Source organism: Pelobates fuscus, chromosome 3, assembly GCF_036172605.1.
Source record: "Pelobates fuscus isolate aPelFus1 chromosome 3, aPelFus1.pri, whole genome shotgun sequence".
Classification (NCBI taxonomy): Eukaryota; Metazoa; Chordata; class Amphibia; order Anura; family Pelobatidae; genus Pelobates; species Pelobates fuscus.
The window spans coordinates 235,195,975-235,222,399 of NC_086319.1; the positions used below are offsets into that span (position 1 = coordinate 235,195,975).

Below are 26,425 nucleotides of genomic sequence, written 5' to 3' on the forward strand. Positions count from 1 at the left end.
TGTAACAACTATTGATATGTTATGTTTTCAATGTAATGTTCTACCTTGGATTAAAGAATAAAAAAAAAAAAAAAAAAGACCGCAGCCAAATGTACAAGTTGTGATCAAAACAAAACTTAAATAAAACCTGGCATTTGCGCTATATGTCTGTCCAACCGTAATTCACTTCTTTAATACTAAATGCACCCACACTTATATATCATTTTATACAGGGGAAACAGGGCTTTCATTTAACATCAAATATTTAGGTATGGAACATAATTTAATATGAATATATAAAAAATATGGGAGAAAATAAGATTTTAAAAATGTTTTCTTAGTTCTATGTGACATTCTAACTGTGAATGTCAAAATACTGTTGCTTTTACTGCAATAAAATACACATATTTGTATTCAGCGATGTCTTACGTGTAAAACAGCACCACCTATGTACAGGTTTTAGTGTTTTTGGGAAGTTACAGGGTCAAATATAGCGTGTTAAATTTTTCAGTTTTTTCACATTGAAATCCGCCAGATTGGTTACATTGCCTTTGAGACCATATAGTAGCCCAGGAATATTACCCCCATGATGGCATACCATTTGCAAAAGTAGACAACCCAAGGTATTGCAAATGGGGTATGTCCAGTCTTTTTTAGTAGCCAGTTGGTCACAAACACTGGCCAAAGTTAGTGTTAATATTTGAAAATGCAAAAAACTAATTTGAATGCCAATTTTGGCCAGTGTTTGTGACTAAGTGGCTACTAAAAAAGAATGAACATACCCCATTTGCAATACCCTGGGTTGTCTACTATTGCAAATGGTATGCCATCATTGGGGTAGTTTTCATTCCTGGGCTATCGTACGGTCTCAAAAGCAACATAACCAACCTGAATTTTAATGCGAAAAAACTGAAACGCAAGCCTTATATTTGACTAACTTTTTAAAACACAATAAAGCCTGTACATGAGGGGTACGGTTATACTCGGGAGACTTCACTGAACACAAATATTAGTGTTTCAAAACAGTAAAACGTATCACAACAATATCGTCAATGTAAGTCCCATTTGTGTGTGAAAAATGCAAAAAATGTCACTGACGATATCGTCGTAATACATTTTACTGTTTTGAAACACTAATATTTATGTTCAGCAAAGTCTTCCGAGTAAAACAGTACCCCTCCCCCCCCCATGTACAGGTTTTATGGTGTCTTGGAAAGTTACAGGGTTAAATATAGTGCTAGCAAATTAAATTCCCTGAACTTTCAGCCTGGGTTGTCAGACAGGTCCTGCAAATTTTAATTAATAAAATGACCTAATTATGTAAAATTATTACATAAATATATACGTAGAATTATATATTTTAATTATATATTTATATAAATCCTTGTTTGAAGTGCACTCACAGGACTCAGAATTATTTCAAATTGTGCTGTTTATTCAAAGCATCACATTTCCAGTAAATGGTGTCAACGTTTCAGTCCTCCAGGGACTTTTCGCAAGACAAATTTGATAGTGTGACTCATTACAATTAATTATACATTGTGAAGAGTTGATTGGAGGGTGAAAGGATGAAAGCGAGGTTCAATGAATCATATGGAATGCGTATCACATGTGTAATCATGAATTACAAACAGCAATAGCTGTTGCTAAAGTGAATCATTCAATAAATACGTGATAGAGTGAACTACTCAAAGCAAACCAAAAAAGAAAATTATATATATAAAAATATATTTAATTTATTTTTAAACATGTTTATTTTATTTTATTTCAAACAGTCCCCCTGCTGGCAGATCCATAGCCAGCTATAGGGGGCCATGTGATCGCTCTTTGAGAGCGATCACATGGCCCCCGGGGGCCTCATTTGCCGGAAGGGGGCTGCCTGGGCTCTCAGGCAGCCCCCCAGAAGAGGATCGCGGCGGAGGTAAGTACACCTCTCTTCCTGGGGGCTTAAGCCGTTACGGCGTACCATGCCGTCGCAACGGCTTTAAAGCCCATTTAATGCGTGACGGCATGGTACGTCGTAACGCCGTTAAGGGGTTAATCAATATCATTGTACGTGTATATATTTATAATTATGTATATATTAATATTAAAATACACTTAGTGTATGTGTATATATACTTAGATCATATATATGATCTAAGTATATATTATTTATTTTTACACTGTTTTAACATCTTTTAATTTTATTTCCAGACAGCAGGGGGAGTACCTGTCATTACAGGCACTCCCCCTGCTGGCAATGCCTTGGACGGCTATGCCGTCCATGTGATTGCGAGGTCCTCGCAAGGACCTCGCGATCACATGGCCCAGGGGGGCCGAAGAGGACGGAGGGGGACTCCCTGGGCTCCCAGGTGAGTCCCCATACCGCGATCGCCGGCAACCGGGTAAGTACATAAGATCGCAGGGCGATCAAAAGAGCCATCAAAAGAGGGACGGCATAGAACGCCCTGCGGTCTTAAGGGGTTAATTATAAAGCCAGGAGCACCGTTATTTTCTAAATAAGATATAGATATTATTTATAAAGCACAAACAAGTTCCGTAGCGCTGTACAATGGGGCAAGCTTTGAAATAGTCGCCTATGAGGCCCCTAATCCTCATGCCTCCAGGTCATGCAAAGTCTTTGGTTGTCTTTCACGCTTGAGATCTCCCCAGACTGGCTCGATGATATTAAGGTCAGGAGACTGTGATGGCCAATCCAGAACCTTCACCCTTTTCTGCTGTAACCACTGAAGGGTCAACATGGCCTTGTGGTTAGTGTCATTGTCATGCTGGAAAGTCCAAGAGTGTCCCATGCGCAGTCTTCATGCAGAAGAATGCAAATTAACCTTTGCCATTTTAATCTGTGTGTGTTACCTTGTGTGTCTGTAACAAAGAAACATTCATGGGTATGTAAACTTTTGATCAGGGCCATTTGAATGATTTTGGTTATCATTGTGATTCAAAATGGAGCCCAACAAATATTATGTGATCATAAATGGCTTCATATGATCACTATCCTTCAATAAAAGACATTTGCATCATCACCTTTATTCTCCTATTCTACAAGTACTCCCTCCTTTCTCCTATTCTACAAGAACTCTGCTCATTCTCCTATTTTACAAGTACTCCACATCGTGTGTTCCCCTTCTCCAGCTCCTCCTCTTCCCGCATGTTACACTCGTTCGCGCCTGCACTTCCTGCTAACCACTAAGTGCGTGAGAGATGAATAGAGCGTTCATCTCTCTGGATGGGACGATGATTCTGCTTGTGTCACAGAACCCGCTACCGCCTGGGACCAGGTTGACCCAGATATAGATAGATAGTGGGAGAATAATACACATGGTGTAATAATGTAACTTCTGCATGCAATAATGTTACAAATAATACTCACAAGTTAAAGAGCCACTCCTGTCATCAAGCTTGATGCGGATTGTTGGTACAAGCAAAATGCTTCTTGAAAGCAGAAGGATTACAAACCAATCTAGCACTGCACCGTCTAAATTACCTTTTTTTTTGCTTTGGTTATATATCCACAGACCATACACTGTAAATGTATGGAGGTGAAGCTGAACTAAAATAGGGAGAAGATGAACATATATGCAATCATGTCAACAATAATGACTGCGCCCCAGTGCACAAAGCAATGTCCATAAAGACATGGTTGGATGAGTTTGGTGTGAAAGAAGTTGTCTGGTCTACACAGAGCCTTGACCTCAACCCCATCGAACACCTTTGGGATAAGTTGGAATGGAGATTGCGAGTAAGTCCATCTCGTCCAACATCAGTGCCTGCCCTCACAAATGCTCTATCAAAGGAATGGATGAAATGAAAAATTCCCCATGGAAACATTCCAAAATCTTATGGAAGAATGGAAGCTGCCAGGGCTGCAAAGTGGCCACCAAATACTTATTAAGGTCTTTGTATTTAGAATGCAATGTCATCAAAGTCACTGTTGAAGTAATGGTCAGGTGTACCAATACTTTTGTCCATATAGTGTTTTGCTTGTAAATGACAAGCAACATGAATTTGTAGTCAGAACCCTCCCCCATACTAACCCTAATTGCAAAACAGGACACCAATAAGCGATAAGTTAATATTTAAAAAGGTTTATTAGCAGCACCAGTTACACTAATATACAATTTCCTACATGCATTTGTAGTCCGTGAAACATATAAAATATTTAAAATATCCTTAATAGGAAAGAAACATATACATATTTACAAAGCTTCTTTTAAAATATTAAAATGCCTTGCCTTTTAATCAAACAAACTATTGTTCTGTGACTTCCAGAGCTTGTGTCAACATAATAGCAGCTCATTTGAATTGTGGGAAATTATGTTTATGCTAAACAAACTGTTACCCATAAACATGGTAGTTCCAGCATTCAATATGGAGGCTGGTGTTACATGCTAGACTCAGAACAGCCACCATAGAGACTTTGTACTACAAAAACTGGACTGCAGCTGAAACCACTAGAAGTACCACACATGCATAACACAAATGTGGACGCATACAACATTGCCCACCGCCAAAAATTATATACCGATAAAACCTTTGAGAGAAAATGAAAGAAATTGAGAATTGGGGGAGGTATGTCCAACTTTTACAGATTTTTGAAAGATAGAGCTACTTATTCCAAGATTGCCTGCAACATCAATACACATTTACGAACAGGAACAGGCACCCTACATTTAAGTAAAAGATTAAATAAATTGACAATTAAGTCTGTGCAGCATCAGAAAATGGTCTGAACGAACAGAAAATAAATGTTAACGTTTACATTACTTAACCAATCATGACACAGTTACACCAATCCCATTTTGTTCTGATTGCCTTTGTACATCATTTGTAATGAAGGGGTTAAAAGAAAGCCAGATATTGTTACTGTTGTGCAATATGACCTATCATAACCGGAAACAGAGTTAACAGAAGCATCATTGTGTGTGTCCAGCCCAAACTTTAGTGAAAGATATAAGGCATGGTTTGACAGGGTCAGTATGTTTGATGCATAGTTTATATTTCCACAATCCATATCAAATGAAATAAGGTTGTCCTGGAACATTATTTAAGGCTGTTAATAAATTTGCCATGCTCTTCTCCTCTTGGCAGCAGAGTTTCTCCTCCAATTTTGGGTCCACGCTTTTCCTAAAAAGGAAAACAAAATCTTCAAATTTATGTTCTTTATTTAATGTAAACTCCATAAGGACCATGGCTTTTTTTTGCCAAGCATTTGTTCAACCAAAAGATATCTGGCAGTCTTTGGTACCAGCAGGGGTTAAATAATTTACTGAATGACAGTCTATGCAGTCACGTGGTCCTTAAACATATGCTGGCAAACGTGCATCCTGACTAAATAAGCAGAAACTCTTGAAATTAAACCTTTTATTTAAAGTATGCGCACAGGAAAAGTAACCTGCCATACTGGAAAACTAACTCAAGAAAATTACCACTATACAAAGACTGGTAGATTTTAGAATGTTTTTTAGTTAACAGTAGATTGGTTTCCCCACTGTGTGAGATCTATTTCTGTTTGGTTCATAAACCATTTAAGTTCACATGATTAGAGCATATAAACCAACTAGCAAAGTAATGAGTAAGTTCTTTGGGTGTATTTGTGGGTGTGACAAACTGCCTTTTGTCACTGGGTTTTTTTGTGACCAACTGCCCTTTGCCCCTGGCTTTAGGAGGAGCCTGATTGCCAGCCTACTGCCTCATGACTATGGCCCTGGGGCGTATGGCCCTTTAAAAACTATATGTGGGCATACTGGGACTTTTAAAAGACGGTTTCTGCCCCTTTGATTCCATGGAAGAATGTGCCTCTTCACTACCCCCTTTGAACCTATCCCATTGTTCTCCAGCCGGGCTTTGTCCCAGGGACACTGCCAGACCAGTTTAAACTGGCTGCTTTTTCCCTCCTCAATCTCTCCCTTGCAAAAATATTTAACCCCATGGCATTTACTCTGTTCGTGGGATCTGAGCGCAGTTCACCTATATTGGGTGCTCAGATCCGAGCTATTTGGGGATAGGTTAAATGTGGGGGTTCTGTGTGACATAAGAGGAATTATGTATTTTTATGAATTTTACTGTTAGTGTAAAATGGAGATATTTTCTGTACCTGGAGATAATGGAGTTTACTGCAGTTCCTTAAGCCAATTAGCTCCAGGATAGAGGGGAGGGTGTTACTCTGCATGTGAGAGTGTTATTTTGTTAGTGTTCCCATTGGTTTGTGTCCCTTTTGTCACAATTTACCACCAGTTCCAGGGATGTGCCTCTGGCCTGAAAACTTGCATAAAAGAAAGCCCTTTGGTGCTGATTAAACAGATCATCTTGTACCTTCATGAAGTCTTGGCTCATGTTTGGGGGATTGGAAAATTGCCTTCACTCTGGGGATTGCTATATCACAATACTCCCCAGAGTAAGCTCTTGTAAGAGCTTGTTCTTGTTCCTGCTCTCTGGATTAGGAGAGGTTTGCCTCCTGGAAGCTGGTCCCTGGTCTTGGGCCCAGAGTAGGAGGAAGACTGCGAGACCTTAACGAAGCTGCGGCGGTTCAAGGGGTCTGCGGTGGTTATGGTGTCTAGTGGAGGGCTTGGAGCCCTCGGGAAGCACTAGGAGCATCCATCAACGGAAGGTACTCTGTCGGAGTGCAGACGTTCTGTCACAGTGGGTTGTGTCAGAATTGGTATTTAATGAATGTGATGATTAACAGGGCTACTTATATCTTGTCTATGTATATATTGTACTTTCTCGCACGTCACATTGTCCTTCACGGCCAGCACGTCTTATGTGGAGCAAAATGTTGCACTGCACCAATCAGATGGTCTCTATGAGTTCATCTGCTATTTCTTTGGAAGTGCCTCTATTGGCTGCCAGAGTAGACCGCAATGTTTTACAGGCACTCCTCTGAGATTAAGTGGTCGAGGTGCCTGCAAGGGAACCTACATTCCCAGCCACCCACCCCTATTGTAAAATAGTCATGCTGTGAATGTAGCAGATTTGGAGAAGTTTTGCCTAAAAATAACAGTTGGACCGTGATATCAAATCATTACAACATGACACTTTCCCAAGTAGTGCACATAACACCAGGGGAGTCCTCTAGCTGTCCACACATATTGCTAATGCTACAGTGTAAGAAGGAAGAACACAAACATGTATGTAATGTATGTAAAAAAACAATCCGTACCTTAAGCATGCCATCACGTTCCCATTTGAATAGGCCACAATTGCTGTAGGAAAAGTAAAAAAAAATAAAAAATTGAATGAATAAAAAAATGTCGATACCTGCATAAGTATCTGTCTAACTACAGTAAGTAATCAAAGCACATACAGATTTATGACCAGACACTATAGAGCTTTAAACAAAAGGTCTGCAGAGATATATTGTAAACTTAACATTTAGGTTTCTGCTGTATTGTACTTTTAAACTAACCATATAAATAAAGCCTACTGTACGGTTGAGGGTGTTTTCAGGATACATCACGAGACCGAGACCTTCCTAGGGACTACATACTGGTGAAGTTAAAAAGTGAAAGCATATTGTCAGGATGTGCTGGCTTGTTAACCTTTATTTCAAACACCACAAAGTTAGAAGTGGTTTTGCAGATTTTCCTTAACTCCACTGTGGTAAAGATCATGGTACATGGAAGAAGCAATCACCCAAACAAAGGGAAGCATGTGATTGAGGCAGAACATGAAAGATATAGATATTTTAAGATTACAATTTTAAAATCTTTGTTTGGCAGGGCTGCAATGATAGAATGTGATTTTAATAATCTCTGGTTCTTACTTGCTAGTGTATTCACTGCAACCCACCCCAAAAATAAAATTCTCTTTTTTTTAGCACTTCAACATCTCCAGCTTGAGTAATTTCTTTATTAAAAAATATCACAAATTACCTTAAGCAATCTATTTACTGTTAAAATAGATATACGAATTAATTTTGATACCATATTAATTATAAAATATAATTTTATTAAATTAAATTTAGTATACTTAAAATCTAAAAAAATAAAATAGGGGGAAAATGTGCATACAACAAATTTATATATACACACCCAGAAGAGTTTACTTTGATTGTTCTAATTCTCCCATATGCCTTGCATTTTGGGGGCAGGTAGAGTGCACATTACAAAGAGTACTTCTTTGTTTAAACCCCTTAAGGACACATGACGTGTGTGACACGTCATGATTCCATTTTATTCCAGAAGTTTGGTCCTTAAGGGGTTAAAGCTCCAAGGGGGACTTTGACTCTTTGCAATTACTTGTTTGTGACAGGGTGCAGATAGGGCACAGTGTCTCTGATCTGTTGAGATCTGGGATTAACAGAGTAGCAGCAATGGATCACCCTGCTAGCTGTAGAGGATACAGGTTATGTAAAGAGCTCTTTAACTCACAAAGCTACAATGCCATCTACATTGCGATAGATCTGTTAAAGCAGATTTGTTTTACCAGTTATCACAAAAGTACTGTATCTATCTTGTACCCAACCTGCTTGCAGATATGACATAACACAGCCCACCCCAATACAAAATCTGTTAACACTTTATGAATCAATACAAGAACAGCCAAGAACATACATGTTCCTACGCATGGGGAGTAAGTAATTGCTGCTATACCTGCAGTGCTTCGTGGGCAGACGGTCCAGGGAAATGGTTCTGTTACCACAGGAACATTTGAAGAAACGTTTCACACCATCATGCCAGTGGAAGTCATGGTTCTCGCTAATACAGGTGTCCAGAAGACTGAAGTGTGTGAATTTACACTGTTCAGAAAATATCAAATGGTGAGTCCAGGGAACCCCACATAAATGAGAAAATGTAGAGGGACTTTAGCAAATTAAATTACTCAAAATGTTAACCCATAAACAATCCATTATAGTACCAGTGCCCAACGATTACATTAAACTACAAACTCTGATATAGAAAAGTACATTTTCTGAAGATGACAGTTTAGCAGTACACAATCAGTAAAGCCCATATCTAAATGGTTGCTGCACTCACTGTTTTACAGGTTACTACGCGGCACTTTACTTCCCGGGTGCTTCTCATCTTCTCTTCCAGTTGTTCTTTCTTTACAAGTGGCTCAAAGTATTTTTCTTGAATCTCTGCTTCAGCCTAAGAATGTGTGAATGCAAATTAGTTTTAGAATGTTAATTTTTGTTTCCTTAAGAGATGCGTAGAACCTTATCAAAATGTCCATATTACCTTTGCTATATGCATGAGAATTTGAGAGTTAAACAAAATATCTTGCAAGCCATGGATCAGCTTTTAGAACATTCTAATCTATCTCACAGTAGTATTCCATTTAAGGTACACAGGAAATTATTGTTATAGTTTCAATGACGCAAAACATGCTGTTCCATTGATATGCAAACAATAGTAAATATTACAAAATCTTTTCAACTCCGCAGAGTTTCAGATATGGATTACTTCACATCAATTTTTGCTTGTTTTGACGGGCCCACTAACAGGCCTTGATTTGAGTGTTAATACAGGCCCAATGTTGGCAGAAAAAAAAACAAAAAACAGAGCCATTGATAGACCATCTGTAGGTTTGAAGAATCATGCTGACGATTGAAAAATAAACTGAAGAGATTCTGACATTGTTGAAGAATCTGAAATAATGTACTCCGTACCTCCTTTATGACTCCAGTGTGCTTAGACTTGGCTTTCAAAATCTTCTGGAACTCTTCAGACTGTAGGTAGGCTAGCTGCTCTCTGCGCCTCTTCATGGCTGGCTCCTGCTCATCTGGAGCTAAATAGGAGTAAGGCAAACACAAAGATTAATATGCCCAATTGCTTTCAATCTAGATAAATAAAATCAAGGAGAAAAACAAAACAAGGCAAAGCAAAATCTTCCTGGCGCATTAGTCAGCCCAAATCAAGGCATTTCATTGTTACTAAACCTCACCCCTTTTAGAACCAGGTAACAAGCACTGTGGTATCAAAATAGGAGTCACTGGTCCAGAAGTTAGTTGAGTGACACCGGATGAAATTCCCAATTCTGTTACCTGTACTACAGTTCCAAGGCAGCAATAGCTGGGAATGGATAATATAAGTCTCTCTCCTCCCCCCCCCCCATTTGTATAGCTCACAAGGGTTAACTTCGTATGAGGACCAATGGCTCTAATGTAACCTTTACAAATGTTAGTGAAATGCAGGTCATACATTCATGTAAATCTTGGTAGGGAAATATTACATACATACTGCAACATTGAAAAGAATCAAGCATCTAAACTTCTCTATGTCTATGGAGGCATCACAATATAATAAATTAATCACCAGTTATCTTTTCTATTCCTGATATCACACAAACCTACGTAGCCCATCATTTTCTTTACTCAATATTGGCTCACTGGTTCTTACAAACAACCATAGCATCAATTAGCACTTTTTTGTTTTTTTAAAGGTACACTATAGGCACAGGGCACATTAGTTAGAGAAACATTTCTGGACTAAGAAGCCATTAGAGGCACTTCCTGCTTGCCAAGTGACTTTTAGAGGGAAGACGACGACCTATTGCACCCCGAACTCGGGACAGGCCAGCTTTATTCGCAGAACACTGATGAAACTGGCCAAATTCGTGGAAGGAGTCCTGATACTGGGAGGAGACTTAAACGTCCCACTGGACCCCCTGACAGACACGTCAATGGGACGGAGCAGTATACCGAGCTTGACTATTAAGACCATCCCTGAAGACCCTCAGGGACCATCGGCTCATAGACACGTGGCAGGCACAGCACCCGGTGGAACGAGTCTTTACGTACTACTCCACACTACACCACCGGTACTCCAGAATTGATTACATCTGCATACAGCAGGAGGGACTCACCTACCTCAGGAAGGCTGACATCCAACCTACGCCCTGGTCGGACCACAGTGTGGTAAAAGTGGAACTGGAACCGCCCCTATACCGCCCGACCAAGATGACATGGAGACTTAACGATGCCCTACTTCTGGACGAACCAACAAAAACGCAAGTGGCTGAGCACATCCATCAATACTTCGAGGAGAACACGACGGAAGAACAGTATGGCATGACGATCTGGGAAGCGCTCAAAAGCGTCCTGAAGGGACACCTAATACGGATAGCCGCGCAGAAGAAAAAAAGATGCAGTGCAACAACTAAGAGACCTCACCCAACAGATAGCGGCCTTGGAACAGAGGCATAAAAGATCCCATCGTGACCAGACATATAAAGACCTCGTCTCGTCGCAAAAAGTAACGGACATCATAGAACACAGGTATGCAAGACAACTGCAACGCTCAAAAGCATTCTTCTATAGACATGCCAACAAGGGTGAGAAACTGCTGGCCCAAATGCTACGGGGTCCGCAAAACAGGGCCCAGGTGCACGCCCTGCGAACCAGACGAGGCAGATTGTCGCAATTCCCTGAAGAAATCGCGGAGGAATTCAAGCTCTTCTACACAAACCTCTACAACATAGACGACTCAAACGGGGTCCCTGATGCCGCGCGAAAACAAACGGACAAACTACCTGCAGGACTTCAGCCCTGATGCCCTCACCCCGGAGGAAGCAGAAACGCTTGACGCGCCGGTGACTGAAAAGGAGGTCAAACTAGCCCTAAAAGTAGCCAAGAACGGTAAAGCACCAGGCCCGGACGGTTTCCCGGTAGAATACTACAAGAAGTTCAGCGACAAACTGGTACCGAAATTGGTTAACGCACTAAATAGCCTACGGGAAGGAGCATCCTTTCACAAGGAATCCCTAGCAGCGACGATCACGGTGATTCCGAAACCGGACAAAAACACAGAACAAGTGGGGAACTACCGCCCGATATCTCTCATCAACACAGATGTCAAACTCTTCTTGAAGATGCCATCTTTTCGACTACAGACGTACATGCCGAGACTGATCCACCAAACGGGGTTCATCCCAGGCAGGGAGGCCAGAGAGAGCACCCTCAGGCTCTTTGTGGTCCAACATGCAGTGAAACACCTTAAGAAGAAGCTACTTCTGCTATCCACGGACGCAGAAAAAGCATTTGATAGAGTGGATTGGCGATTTATGATGGAAACACTGCAGAGAACAGGCATCGGAGACCAGATGCTGCAATGGATCGCAACACTATCATCAACCAAATGCTAAAGTCCGAGTGAATGGGGCACTCACAGATAGCTTCAACATAAAGAACGGAACCAGGCAAGGCTGCCCACTCTCGCCGCTTCTATTTGCGCTCACCTTGGAACCACTCCTGGATAGAATACGAAGGAACCCCAGGATTCTCGGCCTCAGCCATAGAACGCAGGAACACAAGGTCGCCGCTTACGCAGACGACATGCTATTCTTCCCGGCTGAACCCCTGGAATCGATCCCCCACCTTATGACAGAATTCCAGACGTATGGCAATTTATCGGGGCTCAAACTCAACATACCCAACTGCGAGATACTGAATGTGACGGTACCAGGGGAAGAATGCGAGCGGCTCCGACGACAATTCCCGTTTCACTGGTGCACGGAGAGCATGAAATACCTGGGGCTACAGGTTACCCCCGACGCGAAAGATCTTTACGCGCATAACTACACACCCCTCCTGTCCACTGTCCTGGAGGACCTCAAAAGATGGAACTACAACCACATCTCATGGCAGGGACGTATAGCGGTTGTAAAGATGAATATCCTCCCCAGGATACTATATGTGTTCCACACACTCCCGCGCATAATCCCACAAATTTTCTTCAGCTCCAGACCGCGATCCTTAAATACATATGGAAGGGGGATAGAGCCAGGATAGCACATGAAAAACTGTGCCTTCCCAAAACATGGAGCAGAAATACAAATTATAATGGGAGAACCCACGGTCCTGACAGCAGACCTGGCCCTGCTACACCACACGAAAGACACGCTCTCAGCGTACAAAAGATCAATCCTCACACACCTGATAAACGCAGCTAAGGCACTGATACCGATACTGTGGAAAACACCGACCTGGCCCACAATCGGGCAATGGAAACTACTCAAGGTCGAAGACATACACAGAGCCGAATCCACAATAGCTAGTCTTCTGGGGAGGCAGGAAAAACACGCAGAGCAGTGGAGACTATGGTATGTCTATTGCTCTTAGAACACATCCGATAACTAGAGGGGAGGTGGGGGGATGGGAGACTGGAGATGGGACACCTGGACTCGCCGGACGTAGCACCACCGGTCCAAAGCCTAGCCCCCCGCCCACCGGTAGCGGCGGGATGGGGACTCAGGGGGGAGCGGATACACTGTGAAGACGAACTTACACAGGACCCTACCAATGGGCAAACGGGAAGAACTAAGACCTTAGGGGCGGGAATAGGGGGGGGTTTACTATTAGACGACAGGTGGACAGACACCCCCCACAACCCCCGAAACCAGAATACAAACTACCCCATATCACACGGGGAGAAAACAAGATGGGAAACAACACCATTCACCACCACTGGTCTACCACAGCCCAGAACATACACACTGCACCCCACGCAGGGATCCTCCATGCAACCACCACAGCACATACACACATACAAACCACAACAATACAACCATACCCCGGAATCACGGGGTCAACTGCATGAAGAAAACATCGAGGACCTCACTAGACAGCAGATTAGATACCTGACATCCCCTGGAATAGCTCACGCCAAACAACCGCTCCAACGACCACGTAGCTACCTGGTGTTGACGGGACCGTGGGAGCTGGAGGGGAAACAGCAATCTCAGGGGCGAACATGACCCCACACTAGCCCTCAAATGACAGACACAACATATGCTTTACAGAAGCAAACGCAGAGAATTAACCCCCCCCCCCCCCCCTCGACTCACAGGGGAGTCAGGCAACTGGCCAATACGAACCATGGACACAAGGGGGGCCCAGTCAAAAGGGGAGACGCACCACACGGCACATCACTCCACACATACAACACCACACAGACTCAGATAAACACGAATGGCAACACTGCCACATAAAGTTATAAATGTAAAGCAATAAATAATAAAGGAAAAACATATTTTGGTAAACGACTAGGCAATGAAAATAAAAACTAAATGGATTAATAATAACGCTACGACATACCCACTGTGGTCACGCTTACTAATTGTTGAAGGGACCTCTGCGTCCGTTGTTCATACGCACTTAAGTTAACTCTTAACACTCCACTAATTATATATAGGCAAACTGGTTAATAAGGTTTTTTGGACCATTTGGAGCAAGGTACCCACTTTCACTCTACGAACGAATATATGCCTAACTAAAGTGGAGCTGCGTATTCAAATCATATGTTATTGATGTCACCCACATGGGGACCTGCGTGTCCCACTGCTATATCATCTGACTGCCCTGTTTGCTTATCTATTCTGTTTACCATAAAAAAACGTTTATGTTATATGTTTATCATTATAAAAATTATGGTTGAAAGCCTCTTAAAGTGTTGAATAGACACCACGGTCAAGCCCATTGAAAAGCAAATAAACTGTATGTGTGATCTAATTTTATTTGTACAAAATATTGCCTACCATTCATAAAGATTTCTACAATTCAGACTAGTTACCTTCAGGTGACACAACGTTGTTTTCCACTCTGTGAAGCACCTGCCCAATATCAGTTGAACTTGCACGTGGTCTTTTCAGGCTATTTGGGTCATCTTTCTTAAGAGTCTGTCCTTTCGTTTGAAGTTTCCTTATAGCTGCAAGCTATAAATATATGTAAGATTCAATATTTCAACATTCATTTTCTGATTTTTAGAAAATTGTTTAAACTGAAATGGCTCGTTTAGAGGTATCAGTGCATGGTGCTGCAAACTTTATGCATTATGTAAATTCAAACTATAAATATCATTGCTTATGTATTTATGTTCCATTGAAGACTTCTTGTGCACAAGAAAAACTAAATAAGCCACAGTAAAGAGATTAGGGCAACAGTGAGTGCAATCAATCCCACTGAAATCACATATGTGTACATCATACAAGTTGGCATATGCCTGCCAGGGAGACGTTGAGTCAAACTATAGTCACAGCTATCTTTAAAATAGAAAATGAGGAAATTGTGCAATATCAAATAGTAAAAATAAAAAAGTCAATTTGTATCAATGTTTTATAAAAAAAAAAAAAAAAAAAAAAACACAGAAGAAAAACAAACCAACAACCTTTACAGAATATTCATTTACCTTTTTAGCGTCAGCAGGAGCACTTAACCTGGGGACCGAGGGAGTTGAGGTGTCAAAGAAAAGAACATCTTCCCCAGGTGAAAAACCACGACCTAACTTGGGTGTTGCAACCTTCTGTGTATTAGGGAATTCTGCAGCTGGTTTTGGTGACTGAAACAAATTTGGCCCAGTAGACGCCACCGTACTTGAGAGCTCTGAACTAGAGGTACTATCAAGAAACCTTGAAACAAAAGTGGAAAGCGTCACTCTATGCATTTGTTTAAAAAAAAAAAAAAATAAATAAATAAACCCCAGTAATTATATAAGATCAAGTGAAAGGCTTGCATAGCCAACAGAAATTAATGTGCAAATGCTTTAATTATTAAGGCCAGTTGAGTGTACAAATACCTCTTCTGAATCTCCTCAGCCTTCTTCTTCCTTGCCTCCAGCAACTGCTGCTTTTGCTGTTTCAGGAGTGCAGATGCAGATATAGATTGAAAAGATGAACCTTGCTTTGTGTTGCCTGTTGAGAGGGTAAGATAAAATGACAGATTTATGATAAATATTGCCCAAGTATTAAAAGCTTTATTTCTAAAAATACTAAAGAAATCGTATCATTTTTGTTTTATATTAAAACAATAATAATAAAGCTCTCTTATATTTAAAGTGACTTTAAAAATCTTATTGGACAATTGGGAGGAACAAGTAGCTGCTCAGATCCAGCACACAGCATCTCCTGATCTAATCCTTAATGCAACCAACACCAAAGCAGGCAGAATGCTGAGATTAGCAGGAGTGGGACTTTCCTGAGAAGCCTGGGAGGGTTGCATTCAAAAGTTTGCATACCGTGGCAGAAATTGTGAAATTTTGGCATGGATATTGAAAATTTAACTGATCATGCAAAAAAAAAAAAATAATAATTCTGGAAGGCTAGTGATCATATGAAGCCATTTATTACCAAATAGTTGTTTGGCTCCTTTTTAAATTGGAATGATAACAGAAATCACCCAAATGGCCCTGAATGTTTGGCCTTGTTAGAGACACACAGATTGAGATGGCAATTAAAGGTTAATTTCTCACACCTGGGGCTTTTTAAATTGTAATTCGTGTATAAATAGTCACGAGTTTCTTAACTCTCACGTGGATACACTGAGCAGGCTAGATGAAAAGAACTGTCAAAAGACCTGCAAGGTAATGGAACTTTATAAAGATGTAAAAAGATATCCAAAGGGGGCAGGGCCTGACTGCCATGCCGGGCAGATGTGTCCTGAATGAGCTCCAGACTTTAAGGCACTCATCGGTTTTTCATGACTAAAAACTTGACTAATCAGCAATTCACAAAAACATCCAAACCTCTTTAGCTGTACCCAAGCTCTATATAAGCAACGTTACTTACCTTACCTCTACCGGTTAGAGAGATTGATCTGTGGCCTGGTGGACTGACAGGTGGAGAGGTGGCCGATCTCCCGTCTGGACCACCCAGAGAGCTGCCATAATCACCCTCAGCTCCCTGTCCCCCCTCCACGCCCCCGGACCGGTGGGGGTTATCCCGGTCTGCACCTAGGAGGCATCCCTGTTAAACAGGGCTTCACAGCACTGCAGTCTGACCAAGCAGAAGGCACAGCGACCAACCCAAGATGGCAGTCTCCATGTGCGCATCAGAGCCACTGGCTCACACATGTCCGCGCTGGACAGGATCTTCACAGAACTTTGGGTAAAACTAAACCGCCGTCTGCAAGCACCTGCCGTGCAGGGTCTGGATGGTAGCCCACCTCATGAGCTGCTTCTAAATACACTCCCACCTGTCAAAGCTCACAAGAGAAAATCACCTGCACTTGAACCGAGGGGTGTAGGAGACAGGGCGCTAGGTTGCCGGGAACTCCCCATCCAAATCGACAAAAGCGCCCCTCACCTCTCCACATGGCGACAGCACACCTTATTGGACCTAGGCATGATCCTGACCCAAAGGGACTTAAGAGGCCTGGAGCCCTGCAGAGTCGGCATCAGCTAAACCCAGGCCTGAAGGGGGGTTTCCTCACTCATAATATGCTATGGGGATGGCTTCCAGAATCTATCTTCCATCACCTGCTAAGCGGTTTATCCAACTACTTACACATTTCTTACACTTGAATCTAATCTCAATGCGTATGCTCTGTTTTACATTTCTCTCGCTCTAAGGGTTCCCCTAGCATAGCACAGTGTTACTTTTGTCAGATTTTGTGGAGTTTCCTCTATATTCATTAACCGTTGGATATGTCTACTTTCATGATCACTTTTATCTGTTGATGACCATATCCCTGTTGTAACGAAGCACAACAAAAAATAAAGAATTACATAAAAAAAAAAAAAAAAAAAAAATGATATCCAAAGCCTTGAAAATGGCAGTCAGTACTGTTCAATCACTTTGTAAGAAGTAAATAATTTGGGGATCTCTTGATACCAAGCCAAGGTCAGGTAAACCGAGAGAGATTTCAGCCACAACTAAAAGGAACGGGGAATCTTGTGAAAATTGATGGCAAGATGTATGCAGCATGTTATCAGAAAATACTGGCAGAGATTTTGCATTCTTCTACATGAAGGCTGCAAAAGGGACGCTCTTGAACTTTATAGCATGACAATGCCCCTAAGCACAAGGGAAAGTTGATCCTCCAGGGTTTACAGCAGAAAAGCGTGACTGTTCTGGAGTGGCTATAACAGTCTCCTGACTAAGATCATTGAGCCACTCCAAAGACTTTGCATGACCTGGAGGCATTTTGCCAAGACAAATGGGTAGCTATACCATCTGCAAGAATTAGGGGCCTTATAGACAACTATTACAAAATACTGCAAGCTGTCATTGATGCTAAAGGAGGCAATACACAGTATTAAGAACTTTTGAACAGGGGTCATTTAATTTTTTTCTTTGTTGCCATGTTTTGATTTATGATGGTGCCATTCTGTTAAAACCTACAGTTGAATATGAATCCCATAGGAAATAAAAGAAATGTGTTTAGCATGCTCATTCATGTTTTCTTTAAAAATGGTACATCTATTACCAATTCTCCAAGGGTATGCAAACCTTTATATAAAAACATACACACACAACCGAGAACAAACTTGGCCATTCTATAGTAGAGGATTACAGACTATATGAGGACAAGTCTATTACATATTTACAACTCTGGTGAAACACTTTTGATAAAGCCTATCCAAGGAGAAACGCGTTAAGTGGATTGTTTATAACTTTTTTTAAATCACTATTTTATTCTATATTTTATTACTTTTATTAATTTTTTTAATATTAAAGTACTTTTGTAATTAGACCTAACTTTGCTGCTGCTGGATTGTTTGGAGCTATATCCCTGGTGGGGATCATACCACCCAAACGCTTTGGATTCAGCAAACTTGCTCTTTAGCATGTGAGTAGGTTTAACTTCTTTATTTCTGCTTACACTCCTTTTTACAGTGTAAACTATGGTGGTTCTGTTTGTTTATCTCTACATATAAGCGGACGGTAGAATTTATGTTTACACCTTTATCCATGAGTGGAGATCATACCACTTTAAGCGCCATCAGAGAAGCCAGGTTTTACGGCTCCATTGCACGCGAGTGTACATTTTATAGTTTTTACCTACCCTTGCTTCATAGCTCTACATGTTTACTTTTTATGAGGATACCCCCCCTACCACACCTATAATTCAAAGAATTACCTCTGCACTTGATCCATAGGCGGGGATTATTGCGCCCAGGCACATACACTGGAGCGGTATTGAAGCTCCAGGAAAGTGTGAATGCACATCTTTTATCTTGCCTATCACCACTAGAGTTTTAAAATACACTATTTCTTCTCTGGTTCTCTCCACATTTACGTTGTCAAGGATTACTGAAGCGCTGCACCTACCCAATAAACCAATTTTAACATTCGTGTCCAAAGAAAATTTTAATTTTTGTTTATATTAAAAAATGTGCTGTCTAGGCATACTGAAATGAAATACATTTAAACATTTCTTTCCAGGATACCCCAAATACTTGGATTCTGTGGGTGTTTTTTTTTCTGCACACAGCTTGGTAGTGAAGGGGTAAATCAATGGTTCCTAAACCAGTCCTCAAGGCACGGCTACCAATCGAGAATATAGAGAAAACACCTTGACAGAACTGGGTAATCCCCAAATCCTGGACTGGCATGGCGTGACTTGAGGACTAGTTTGGAAACCACTGGGTTAAATAGTTAATACTGCTACACAACCATGTATTGATCGTCTACAATATTTCCAAAGAGAACTCATGACAAGATCTCAACAATTCCTAGACATTCATAAAATATAGAATGTGATGCAAATGAGACATTACAAGAATTATTTTAACAGGTAAATATGTAACTTAATATGAACTATAGGAGGTTTTTTAAATTTTTCACTCCCCCACCATCTCATGATAAAAGTTTTAAAATGAAAAGACAAAAATGCCTTTAAAAAAATAATAATCTACATCCCCTTAAACATATTGTACATATGAAACCAAAAGCCCCTTCCCTCCATTGAAATACATACAAAATATGAAAGTAAAACTATTGTTATATAGTCTGCAAATGTACATATATGTAAGAGGATCAACAGTAGCTCTATACTATTAACAAGACTATTAACAAGTCCATACAAATTTACTATATATTATTGCACATTATAATCCATCCAGTCAGGGCGTGGCCTGGATACCGACCGAGATGGGCGCATAGTACCAGAGCTCCGCTAAATCCACGCTCAATCCGGCACCAGCCATAAGCATCGAGGCCAAATAACCGGCTCAATACCCTCCACAATGCCAGGTATGCACTCCGGCACGAAGCAGAGCATGAAACGAAAAGGTGAAAGGAGAGAAATCGGCAAATCTGTGGCAGACATGCTGACAACTCCACGAGGCAGACAGGCCACACAAGATGGCCGCCAGCACAGCCCGCATGGATCCCTTTCCCCGGCCTCCACAACGGGCAGCGATCTACCCGAAACACAACCAGGGGACCCCACACATATCCTGGCTAAACTACAGGAGGTGAAAAACTTCCTAGCTAGGGAAATATCCAACAGCACGAGAGAAGTCAAGGCGGAGATTCAGGCATTGGGCACCCAGACGGCGGCCCTGGAAGAAAAAATGGACCAGGTCTCACAGGCCCATAACAGCGCAGTTTCACACTCCAGGGCAATGGAGCAAAAGATCTGTGAACTGGAACTCACTGTGGAAGACCTCGCCAACTGCTCCAGGCGCAATAATGTGCGGCTCAGGGGACTCCCCGAATCACCTACAGAGGGAAACCTAGTAAGCAAAATGGAGCACTATTTTAAGCATTTGATTCCAGACATCACGGATGCATACTGGGCAATCGATCGAGCACACAGAGCGCTCCGAGCCCGTAAAGCGGAGGGACAGGCCCCGAGAGACATCATCATCCGCTTTCACTTCTATTCTACAAAAGAAGCGGTGATGAAATTTGCCAGAACCAATGAACTAAACTACCAAAACACCATTATTACCTTGTACCAGGACTTCTCCCCATCCACGCTACAACGCAGGCGAAACTGGAGACCCCTAACACTGCTACTTCAAGAGCGTGAAATCAGGTACACATGGGGTCACCCCTTTAAATTAGTAGCGTTTAAAGCCGGGGCTACTTACACCCTGCAACCGGGAGGAGATCCGCTACGATTTTTGAGGAGCATCCAGATAGAACCGCCACGGGGTTTTGCCCTGCCCGGAGAGCCACTACCTGGACTCAAAGAGCTGCCCACGGACTGGACAGTCGCTAAAGCCACTACAGACCGCCGCACCTGAGACCTTCAGCGGACGCTTCACAACACTCTTCGGTACATTCTCCCAATAAACCGGGACTTGGTTCCACATGGGAGAATGCCTCACTTGAACTGCCTTCACACGCTGTCGCTGACAGTTAAACTGTATTTTTTTTTTTTATCGCCCATACCTAAATACCTCAATTTACTAGGGACTCAATGTTTCGCACCCTGCAATGTGTAATGTGATTACCTCTGTTGGGTTGTGCCGGTGTGCTGTATATGTTGCAGTTATCATGCCCCCCGCACGGAGGCAAGGGGAATAGCGGGGATATTAAGGCCTATTGTACTTGCCTCTGTCGGAGTACTCCAACATGCGGTACACTACCAGTCAAAATGGGGCACATGGGACATTGGGGTCCCCCCCCCCCCCCCCTTTTCCCGGTCGCAGTATCACCTAAACTAAACACCTCCTAGAACTGCAAACTGCTATGCGGAAACTTGAACAACAACATAAGCAAAACCCCACCACCACCACATATACAAAACTCCAGACTGTACGCCACGCCATCAAAGAGCACACCATAGCAGACATAGCACGCTCCTTAGTCTGGTCAAAGCGCTTTTTCTATGAAAAAGCTAACAAGATGGACACCCTACTAGCACGGACTCTACGACCCAGACAAGGACATAAGCCCATAACCACACTACGAAACACAGCCAACGAACTAGTTCACACTCCTAAAGACATTAACAAAGCATTCACAGAGTACTTTCAGAAGCTATACAACCACACCCCACGAGAAGGGGACGCCCAGGCCCAATATATCACTCGCATAACAGAATTCCTATCCCAAATAAACTTGCCCCAGGTGACCACAGCAGAGGCCAACACACTGGAGAGCCCCGTCACACAGGAGGAGGTAGAATCAGCGATATCTGCCCTCAAAGGTCACAAAAGCACCGGGCCCAGACGGCTACGATATGAGCTACTACAAAAAATATAAGGCAGAATTAGCACCCTACCTCACCAGATTATGCAACCATTTCCTCCAAGGAGGTACTCCGGACCGCGACATGGCCAATGCCAACATAATCCTACTCCCCAAACCCGACAAAGACGGTACACTAGCCACTAAACACTGACTTAAAAATATTCGCGAAAAGGCTAACCCCATTACTTCCTAAATTGATACACCCAGACCAGGTCGGCTTCATGCCAGGACGCCAACTTTACGAGAATACGCGCAGAGGCGCCGATCTGATGTGGCTCATGTCAAACTCCAAGTCACCATCCCTGGCTCTCTCCCTTGACGCCGAAAAGGCCTTTGACAGGGTTCAATGGTCCTTTCTGTTCCACCTACTACAAAAGCAAGGCTTCCCTGACCCATACATCACAGCAATAAAAGCACTATACACAGACCTTCAGGCACAGACCATAATAACAGGCGCCCCGAAGACACCGTTCCGAGTGAGCAATGGAACGAGACAGGGATGCCCCTTATCACCGCTACTATTCGCGATCGTTCTAGAGCTACTCCTACATCTAATCAGAACTGACCCAAATATTAAAGGGGTGCAAATTGGGGGGGAGCAATTTAAAACCGCAGCATATGCAGACTATATACTCCTTACACTCACGGCACCGATTCCCTCAATGGCGAATCTAGAAAAACTACTACAAACGTACGGAGACATAGCCGGGTACAAAGTCAACCTCACCAAGTCAACAGCATTGCCATTCCACATACCAGATCACGAGATACAACACATAAGACAAACGTACCACATCAAAACAAATGCAACCACGCTCACATATCTAGGCGTTAGACTAACAGCAGACCACAAATTGTTATTCCAATACAACTACACACCACTACTCAATAGACTTAAAACGGACTTAGGCAACTGGACAGACAAGCCAATTACGTGGCTCGGCCGTCTACACTCAGTAAAAATGAACATACTGCCACGACTGCTATTCCTTTTCCAAGCGCTCCCGGTCCGGGTCACCAAGAGCGACCTAGCCGATATACAAAAAGCTATAGATGCCTTTATATGGCAAAGAAGGCGACCCAGAATAGCCAAGGCAATATTATACAATCCCAAATGGAGAGGAGGCTTGGGTATGCCCCACCTGCATCACTACTACACCGCTGCCCAAGTGGCTCAAATAGCCCACTGGCACTGCCCGAAAAAACAACGCAGATGGGTGGACATAGAATCTCTCATGACTGGAGCAGACCTACCACAGTTCCACATCTGGGTGCCCAGAGAACACAGAGTACTCTTGCGGACAGAATGCCCGGCCATCCTTAACTCCATTAGCTTATGGGACCGAGTCGCACGGAAACTTAAATTCACAGATCTACCATCCTCAATGACCCCGGTCCTGCGCAATAGAGCATTCCCACCTGGACTGAGGGCACAAGACTTCCACGGCCTAGAAGCCACAGGCCTACAGCGTTACACACACCTGTACATAAACAACCAACTAGTACCCTACCAACACTTGCAAACCCTGGCCCCGCTAAAAACAAGTGACTTCTTTAGATATGTGAAGATACGAGATTTTGCACAGACTAAAGAAGTCAGAACGGCAAACGCCAAACCGACTACGTTCTTTGAACGAATATGCTTGCAAGAACGTATGCCAACCAAACTAATCTCACTACTCTACAACCCCATATGCCTAGAATCAGGGACTTGGGGCACGCAGACATACACAGACAAATGGGAGACAGATCTGGGTGAGACGCTGGAGGGGACAGATTGGCAAGATATCTGGGAGGCGAATGCGAAAGTATCCATTTGCACGGCCCTCCAGGAACAAGCATACAAAATACTACTATGGTGGTACACGACCCCTGTCAAGCAATGTCACATGCAACTAAGCCCCACGGACACCTGCTGGAGGCTATGTGGAGAAAAGGGTACATACATCCACATGTGGTGGCATTGTGCCAGGGTTAAGATATATTGGGGTAATATAGCAGACCTGACTTCAAATATCCTACAACGGCGGATAACGCCAGACCCCTGGGCGTGTTTACTATCACGGCCAGAGGGACTAGACAAACATGACCAAAGACTACTGAATATGCTTAACTTAGCAGCTCGCAGAGCATTAGCACAATATTGGATTAAACACGAAGTACCCCCGATCTCCCTAGTAATCTCCAAAATTAGGGACAATTACTTGGACAAGTTGACCGCACAGGTCCGCAACACTAGCGCCACTTTCCAAAAAACATGGGCACTCTGGGAACAATACGACATATAACATGATAAATCACAGACAAACTTCCACTTGTGCAAACGAGGGTAACGCAGCAGGACATACCCACAGTTTTATATTTTATACTTTATTTGATATCTTTATTTCTCTATTTTTCTATATGCTTTTTTTCCAATGTACACATTAACCTGTTTATTGAGACAATATGTAAAAACATCGACTTGGCACAGCAAGATAATACGCCTCAACGGCTTCTGCGCAAGCCTCCTGAAAGGTATCATTATTTGCACTAACATATTTTTCCTTTCTGTAAACACCTATCAAGACATGCCCGATGACTAGGCCTCTGCGTAGGCCGAATGTACTGTTGTGCAATGTGCCTGTCGACATTTAAATAAAGAATTGAAAAAAAAAAAAATAATAATCCATCCAGACAAACTGGAAATATATGCAGTTCCACCATCTACCTTTTTATTTTAACGTCAACCTGCCAGTGACAACTCTGCAAAGCATTCCATGTTGGGGATACTTACCTTGTGATGGTGTGCTGGATAAATGCCTTTTCAGATTGAGCGCTCCTGGTGTGGGTGCACTCAATAAGTCCTTAAAAGCGTCAGAGCATGGCACAGCGGCTTGCTTAGCTGCAGCTAAAATACATACAATAAGAAACAAAGCTTTAATGCACAATTATCCATATTACTAGGTGTACTGCTTAACAGGAAACCTTCAAATTCACAGTCAATACAAGAATGTATATGTAAATACATACCAATTTTTTGCCTTGCTTGTAATGCAATCGCCTCTGCACCCTTAACAACCATGTTGGAAAGAGTTGTCTGCACAGTTTTTTTAGGAGCTGCAGCAGATGCACTAAAAAAGGAAAACCAGTTAAGCACAATCTCTCAAACCGCTCACAAAATAATCCCATCGTATTTTCATTGCATCCCACTGTTTTTTTTAATACAAAATATTTTCCTAGGATTGTTCTGCCTTTTCAGGATTTGCAGTTATGTAGTGGTATTTGATTACCGGATATGCAATGAAACTATAAGTGGTATTCAATAAAAAGGAGAATCGACAGGAACTGAGAATACATTTAAAGCCAAAATAGCTAAATTGGAAAAAAATTCTCCAGTCTAGCTATTTTACCTTGGTTTTGGTTGGAGTAACATTTCCTAGCTGGGTCCCTCTATGCAAAATCACCTCCCTTCACTTAATTTTGTGCCAGCAATGAGGCAAAGTTCTCCCTGCAACCTGACCTTCCCCTGCCGACATCATCCCCACTTTTGCCGTGGAGTAGGGACTGAGGGGAGGACATGGCCAGCAAGGAAAGGAAAGGTCAGCTGTGCGGCATGGACTGTCAGAAGCCAATTTTGTACAGAATATATATTAGTGAGCCCAGACATGAAGCTGCCAGAGGTGGAATTACACCTTGGACTGCAAAGCGATTATTTTTTCTTATGTGAAGTGTTTCATAGTGACTCCAGGCACCATCACCACTTCAAAATCACTCTAAATGTAAAATTCCCTTTGAATTCCTGACAATTCCCACTTTAGTGAATATGAAGCACTAGTTACAGTAATGCTTCAGAATTGTGCGCTTCTCAACTTTTTACTAGACATTCAACAACAAGTATTTTAAGAAGTCTGTGCACTTTCTGCAAACCCATCTGTCACATCCCAATTAACAGAATGGTAACAAACCAACAATTTTTCATGATACGAACACCACCAGAAAATCCCTGCACTCACATTTTTTTTTAGGTCAAAACTACTTTAATATTAATCTTCAACATATTTAGCTCCAAGTATACTCCATCCGATACATCAGCTGCATATTAAATCATATATTAGAAAGGCCTTTAAAATGAACATTTTAAGCACAATAACCACTACAGTCCACCATAGTGATTAGAGTGCCAGGAGTGCCCTGGCTCCCTCACAGTGTCATTTGTCAAATAGTTTTAGAACTGCTGGATAACTTACCTCGGTCCCATGGGTGCCCGAAGCATGTTGGTTACCACTGAGCTGAAAAAGGACCAAGCTCACTGACAGAACTCAGTCAATTAGAGCAGCCCTGATTTGCTTAATGGAACTAGGAGAAGATCCTAGCCCTCAGCAAGAAGAATCTGTAAGCAGAGCAGTGGCTGCCCATCAGGATCCAGGTAAGTGGTCATACCATTCTAAAAACGGTTTGACAAATTACTCTAGGAGCACCATAAACAATACAGATAATTAACAAATAAACCTCTGCTATACGGATTGGTTATAATCATCACCCCATAAGGAAAGGTACATAAAGAGATCCTCCAAACTGCTCCCTCTAACACCCAATCTAA

At 42.3% G+C, this 26,425-nt stretch overlaps 1 protein-coding gene across 1 annotated transcript in view; it reads right to left on the bottom strand.

The window, feature by feature from the left end:
* Nucleotides 1-4,086: 4,086 nt before the first annotated feature.
* Nucleotides 4,087-26,425, bottom strand: part of MCM10 (minichromosome maintenance 10 replication initiation factor) — a 42,288-nt gene continuing 19,949 nt past the window's right edge. Inside the window, exons 11-20 of the mRNA XM_063445453.1 lie at nucleotides 24,856-24,956; nucleotides 24,620-24,733; nucleotides 15,495-15,609; nucleotides 15,108-15,327; nucleotides 14,493-14,634; nucleotides 9,593-9,711; nucleotides 8,958-9,071; nucleotides 8,574-8,719; nucleotides 7,142-7,184; nucleotides 4,087-5,106 (exon numbers count right to left, since the gene is read on the bottom strand). Of these exons, the coding sequence (XP_063301523.1) occupies nucleotides 5,023-5,106; nucleotides 7,142-7,184; nucleotides 8,574-8,719; nucleotides 8,958-9,071; nucleotides 9,593-9,711; nucleotides 14,493-14,634; nucleotides 15,108-15,327; nucleotides 15,495-15,609; nucleotides 24,620-24,733; nucleotides 24,856-24,956 (1,198 nt within the window). The 3' untranslated portion in view covers nucleotides 4,087-5,022. The remainder of the gene's footprint in view (nucleotides 5,107-7,141; nucleotides 7,185-8,573; nucleotides 8,720-8,957; nucleotides 9,072-9,592; nucleotides 9,712-14,492; nucleotides 14,635-15,107; nucleotides 15,328-15,494; nucleotides 15,610-24,619; nucleotides 24,734-24,855; nucleotides 24,957-26,425) is intronic.